Source organism: Diaphorina citri, unplaced genomic scaffold (genome assembly GCF_000475195.1).
Source record: "Diaphorina citri unplaced genomic scaffold, Diaci psyllid genome assembly version 1.1 scaffold1537, whole genome shotgun sequence".
Taxonomy (NCBI): domain Eukaryota; kingdom Metazoa; phylum Arthropoda; class Insecta; order Hemiptera; family Psyllidae; genus Diaphorina; species Diaphorina citri.
This window is the reverse complement of record NW_007378963.1, coordinates 1-6,870: the sequence shown is the minus strand read 5'-3', so window position 1 is coordinate 6,870 and position 6,870 is coordinate 1. Positions and strand designations below refer to the sequence as shown.

At 35.7% G+C, this 6,870-nt stretch overlaps 1 protein-coding gene across 1 annotated transcript; it reads left to right on the top strand.

The window, feature by feature from the left end:
• Positions 1-592: 592 nt before the first annotated feature.
• LOC113470362 lies at positions 593-1,545 on the top strand (the record flags this gene model as incomplete). The annotated part of the gene is made up of 2 exons (XM_026828727.1): positions 593-697; positions 1,207-1,545. Coding segments are annotated over exons 1-2 (443 nt in total), but the record flags the coding sequence as incomplete, so codon positions are not given.
• Between the last annotated feature and the right edge of the window lie 5,325 nt (positions 1,546-6,870).

Below are 6,870 nucleotides of genomic sequence, written 5' to 3'. Positions count from 1 at the left end.
TTAAACCGTTTTCACTATGAAAATTAATCACAAACTTATGGCTGAGGCCATACTCAGACATTAAATTATGATTAACTTTTAATTTCTTAATTTTACCTGTGACCTGTCATAGAAAAATAATAAATAGGAGTAGGAGATGAGACCAAGATTAGACAAGTATCTACTTCTGAGTACTTTTGAAACTTCTATTTCTATACAAACTTCTACATCTTTACAACATTTTTTCTTGTATATTGTTTTGATAGTGGATGTAGCGTTTGCACCTAAACGACAATGTTCACCTTTTTAATATCTGATTTTCTTCTGTCTTATTTGTAGGGATCTCCTTCTATATCTCCTTTTATTCCTGCTTCTCCTTTTTCTTCTAACTTCCTTATTCTACTCCTCTTTGAAAGTTCCTCATTCTACTCCTTGTGGACAAAAGGTAATTTCTTTTAGGAACACTTTTTTTAACTTTCCAAGATTGTAAAATCCTTGATGTGTCTCATGAAAGCTGTTCACAAATTCATCGTCGCTCATACGTTTGACGATAGCTCTGTATTCACGGAAAAAGATAATCTGAACTATTTGAACGTGAGTCTGTAAAATCCTTGATGTGTCTCATGAAAGCTGTTCACAAATTCATCGTCGCTCATACGTTTGACGATAGCTCTGTATTCACGGAAAAAGACAATCTGAACTATTTGAACGTTAGTCTACCCTTGGATTCCCCTTAAAAAGTATTTAACTTGCCTTCAAAAGAAAGCGATGTGCGATATTTCACACAACTGAAGTTGTATTTTTTTTTTTTCCTCTTTTTCATATCGACAACATTATTTCTGTAACAGCGGAGTTCTCGTTGTGTACGAAATTTATTACCAACACTAATTTCACGGCAAAATAATTCATTTATAATAATTAATTTCCGCGTCCATTGTTAGTTGCTATGGACCTAGTTAGAATTTTGCGGCCGAGGTATCCCCAATTATTAAACGTGAAATTTAATATGCAAATTTGAACTGGGAAGTAGTGGTTATTAGTATGATGCATAATTGCATATGAACCTCATGCTTTAACAAAACGACTTTATTTATTCTGACCTTTGTCAATTTTTTGACCAGATTCGAAAGCTTGTACAATGTACATCTCCAGTTCCTCGGGATTTGTAGATAGACAAAACCCCAAACTACGTGGTAAAATTCATACCTAAATACTAAACTAGCCATGAAGAAATAAAATATATGAAATGAATGGGGTCATGAAGTTGGCCAGGGACAGAAGAATAAAAAATAGGGACCAAAACGTCATCCGAGATACCTCTGAGTTTATGAAACGTCTGATTCTTGCGTATGTTAATGATAAAGTGGAGGAAACGTTCATAATAAACTTGAATGTGGCGCCAGATGTTCAGTTCATATTCCAAGTATGCAAGAGCTTATATGAACCTCTAAAGACAGAACTGGAAAATGAAAAAATGGAGTTGGCAAGACAACTACGTCTTGATTATATTAGACGTATCAAGGCGCCTGGGCAGTTGGAAGAAGAAGGAGAAGATCATTATTTTTCGTACCCGGAAAAAAAAGTTGAGGAGCTTTCCCAAGTTAAGGAAGTCATGAAAGTGAAAAGGTTAACTTCAACTCTTGAAACTTTTTCTTGAACTATCGAAATCGTGTGTTTGAGACTTAGATGGTAACCCATAGCTCATGACCTCATGGTAGAAATAATCCGAACTTGTCTAATTGGGACCCATCTACATGGTAAACCTGTATAAACGGGAAAAATGGTGTCCCCTTCTTTTATAATTTGTAATTGGGAAACCTGGATAGGTGGGAAATAATTGCCGGTCCCTTGGATTCCCCTTAAAAAGTATTTAACTTGCCTTCAAAAGAAAGCGATGTGCGATATTTCACACAACTGAAGTTGTATTTTTTTTCCTCTTTTTTTCATAGGTATCGACAACATTATTTCTGTAACAGCGGAGTTCTCGTTGTGTACGAAATTTATTACCAACACTAATTTCACGGTAAAATAATTCATTTATAATAATTAATTTCCGCGTCCATTGTTAGTTGCTATGGACCTAGTTAGAATTTTGCGGCCGAGGTATCCCCAATTATTAAACGTGAAATTTAATATGCAAATTTGAACTGGGAAGTAGTGGTTATTAGTATGATGCATATGAACCTCATGCTTTAACAAAACGACTTTATTTATTCTGACCTTTGTCAATTTTTTGACCAGATTCGAAAGCTTGTACATCTCCAGTTCCTCGGGATTTGATGTAGATAGACAAAACCCCAAACTACGTGGTAAAATGCATACCTAAATACTAAGCTAGCCATGATCAGTAAGCCAGTGACAGCATATTATTATCTGAACAAGTGAACAAATTTAAATAAAATCAAACGTTATGTATATGTATACATAACTACTTATTGTACAAATTGTGCATATATACGTACTTTTTGAAGAATATCGTGCGTCCTGCCTGAAAGAAAAGTTAAGCTAGCCATGATCAGTAAGCCAGTGACAGCATATTATTATCTGAACAAGTGAACAAATTTAAATAAAATCAAACGTTATGTATGCATAACTACCTATTGTACAAACTACATACGTACTTCAGCGACACCTGGAATTATAAAAAAAGGTCCTGTATATTTTCTGGAAATAAAAGAAGCTGTCTCAGTTAATCGTACCTACTGCATTCTTAAGCTAGCAGTCATCAGTAAGCCAGTGACAGCATATTATTATCTGAAACAAGTGAACAAATTTAAATAAAATCAAACGTTATGTATACATAACTACCTATTGTACAAACTGTACATACGTACTTCAGCGACACCTGGAATTATAAAAAAGGTCCTGTATATTTTCTGGAAATAAAAGAAGCTGTCTCAGTTAATCGTACCTACTGCATTTCTCGAGAAGAGTTAGAACACAAAAGCTCTGTCTAAAGCAGGGATTCATAAACAGAGGTTCAAATTCAAAATGTAAGAATAAATAGGAGAGAAAGCCGGTGTGTATTATTTACATTAAGTCTTTGCATTGCCTCACAACTTTTAAGCCTTTGCCCTATCTTCCCCGACACACTTAATCCCTGAAATAATTCTCCCGAGTTTCCGACCCTTCCCCTGCTTTCCCCTGACTATTTTATTTCCCGTTGTACTCCTGCTTTGGCCTGCCTCATCTTCCCTCTTTAGAACTTTTAAGCCTTTGCCCTATCTTCCCCGACACACTTAATCCCTGAAATAATTCTCCCGAGTTTCCGACCCTTCCCCTGCTTTCCCCGGACTATTTTATTTCCCGTTGTACTCCTGCTTTGGCCTGCCTCATCTTCCCTCTTTAACAGACTTATTCTGAAACTCATTAATACTCCTGATCTGCGGAGTCTATTCGCAGCTTCCTTTGTGTTCAGGGTAGTTGCTTCCTTTGCATGTGTAATTGTGTATCATACTAATTTCCAATTTATTTTGGGGAGAGCGAAACTCTATCAACTCTATGGGGGGAAGGATTTGATAAATTAAGTATTAGGTCCTGCGAGATTAATTTCGAAAAGAGAGTACACTCTGATATCAATCTAGTTTCACATGCACAGCGTCTCTTTCAATAGGGTTTTCTTTGGTTCTTCATCCAATATTAATGGTTGCTCTGTCCGATTGCTCTTATACCTAGGTTTGTTCCAATAATAACCATACCCTCATTTGCTAGTTGCTTCCTTTGCATGTGTAATTGTGTATCATACTAATTTCCAATTTATTTTGGGGAGAGCGAAACTCTATCAACTCTATGGGGGAAAGGATTTGATAAATTAAGTATTAGGTCCTGCGAGATTAATTTCGAAAAGAGAGTACACTCTGATATCAATCTGGTTTCACACAGCGTCTCTTTCAATAGGTTTTTCTTTGGTTCTTCATCGAATATTAATGGTTGCTCTGTCCGATTGCTCTTATAGGTTTGTTCCAATAATAACCATACCCTCAGAACTTTGGACCATCAAACGCTACATTTTAGGGGTTGATGATTTGGCCAATATTATATCGAATATTAATGGTTGCTCTGTCCGATTGCTCTTATAGGTTTGTTCCAATAATAACCATACCCTCAGAACTTTGGATCATCAAACGCTACATTTTAGGGGTTGCTGATTTGCCCAATATTACAGAAATAAAGAGAAACATTAAACGTTGAAAATTGAATTTGAAACGACACAAAATTACCCTGTATCTATACCAGAGCTTTAATAATAAACATAGCAAACCCATATATTTAGATATCGGACATTAAACCCTCCAACAAACAGCCAAAGGTACACGGACCAGGGAAGGAACAAGGGACACAGGAGCGTTTTGGCGGGGAGAGGGTTTTCCGAAAATTAAATTTTCATTTTCAATACATTGCGAACATTTTTTGAGGTTTCCGAGTTTGGGTCGAGGAGAGAACAGAGAATCCTTTGAATGAGGAGGAATAGTCTGTGGACTGTGGAGAACCTTCGGGTTTGTTTTGTATATTAGAGGGGAAATTTCTCTCCCTTTCCTCTACCTCCGCGCAGAAATGTCGACATAGATAATTAGACTTGGGCACATACCTAGGTATATTTTATTATGTTTGAATAATCATATTCAAAGTTCAGGAGATGATATCTACATGTTGCTTCAGGGTGCAACGTGTACAAGAAATATTTCAAGGTACAAAAATGTTCAAAATGTCCTCGTGAAGCAGATAAATCTCAACTTATTCCACACAGACTTGCTAATAGATATAAATTTATAAATGAATGGCTTCAATTTTAAATAAAAAATTGAAAGGGAAAGAGTAAGAGAGGTAGTGGTAGCTTTTTACTCTATTTACAATATTTGAGACAATTTTCTGTTGTTTTTTTTTAGTCTATAGAAATAATTTGATGTAATATATTATGTCTTTTCAACTTGAAACCATACATCATCGAGTTCTTCGACACAATGTGGCTTTTTTCCACACAGTATACAGGGTGTACTCAGAATAAATTGAAAGCTTTGGTTTTCAGAGAAAGAATTCGATTTTCAGAGAAAGAATATGTTCAGCTGAATGAGCTTGGGTATGATGTTATTCATGTAGAGAGAATAGGTATTTTATTTATTTGAAAACATCTCAAAGCGAGGCTATCAGATGATTGCTTAGAATTAGAACACATCAGATCCATCTACTTACCAATCAAAAGAATAAATTTTCATGAAATCTTGATTGTGGTTAAAATTTTCATTGGACATACGAGGAGCGTCTGGACCAATCATTGGGTATCATCACTGGTGTTCACTCTCTACATTCTCTACAACATCATAATTTTGTTCTCAAATTTTGCTCCGTCTCAAGGACACCCTAAACATGTCCCACTCCCATATGAGCAGCTTTGTAAGAGCATATTGAAAAGAATAAGAATGATTGATGACGTCACATAACGAAAATGCCACGAGTGTCAATATGAAAGCGATATAGTAAATGATATAGAAGGACTTGAGAAGCTTTCTCCAGCATATGTGACAGTTTGATATTGGTCGGTCAAGCTCAAAATTTTCTCAGAGATTCGTACGTTAAGAGCGGTTCTACCATCTTCCCTAAGACGTATTCCATTCAGATATAGGCATTAGAAAAGGCCTCAAGTATTATTGGAGATAAGTTTACGTGTAGGAAGTAGACCGAAAGAGAAAGATAGAATGAAAAATCTTGCGCATTTGAAAACCACTTATTCGATTTAAGTGTAAGGTGTCAGACATAAATTTGCGGTTTTTTTGATAGTATCCTATAAAAACCTCACGAGCATACAATAAAAACTTGACTTATAACTCAATTTACACAAAAAATATTATTGGAGATAGGTTTACGTGTAGGAAGTAGACCGAAAGAGAAAGAAAGAAAAATCTTGCGCATTTGAAAACCACTTATTCGATTGTGTAAGGTGTCAGACATAAATTTGCGGTTTTTTTTTGATAGTATCCTATAAAAACCTCACGAGTATACAATAAAAACTTGACTTATAACTCAATTTACACAAAAACAGCTTTAAAAAATGTTAACACGCTACTTAACTTTGCGATGGGAAACGTGTGCTTTTGAAAAGTTCTCAAAATTTAAGCTTTTCCCCTTGAATATTTTTACTTTTTATTTTCAATCAGGTTTCCATCATATTCAATATAGCTTCTGCATATTCAATAGATGTTTCATTTTCAATTATGTTGGTATCAAAGTCTCATGAAACTGAATTTTTGATTGAACTTGATCTACCTCTTTTGTATCTGTTTGACTTTGATTCTCCTAGGGCTAGGGCCCCTTCTTTGAAAGTGGCTTTTGCCTTTCTCTTTTGGTCGGATTCTATTAGGTTCATATCTACATTTCATTAAATTTACCATTCCTTTACATTGTGCTCCACTCATTCGTAAAGTGAAGATGTTCATTACCAACTTCATTTTCTTCGTCGAAAACCACAATTATTTCTGAGAGCGTAATTTTCAGAACTTCACATCAAGTTTTCTCAAATTTCAAACTTGGATTTTAATAAGTCCTCTTGTGTTTTACCATGGACAATCCAATGTTTTATTTTTCTTTCGCAATGTGGCGAATGATGAGATTAAATTAAGAATTACTGGAGTAGGTACTCTTCAGTGTAGTGTATGGCTGGCCCTCACAACTTTTAAGCCTTTGCCCTATCTTCCCCGACACACTTAATCCCTGAAATAATTCTCCCGAGTTTCCGACCCTTCCCCTGCTCTCCCCTGACTATTTTATTTCCCGTTGTACTCCTGCTTTGGCCTGCCTCATCTTCCCTCTTTAACAGACCTTATTCTGAAACTCATTAATACTCCTGATCTGCGGAGTCTATTCGCAGCTTCCTTTGTGTTCAGGGTAGTTGCTTCC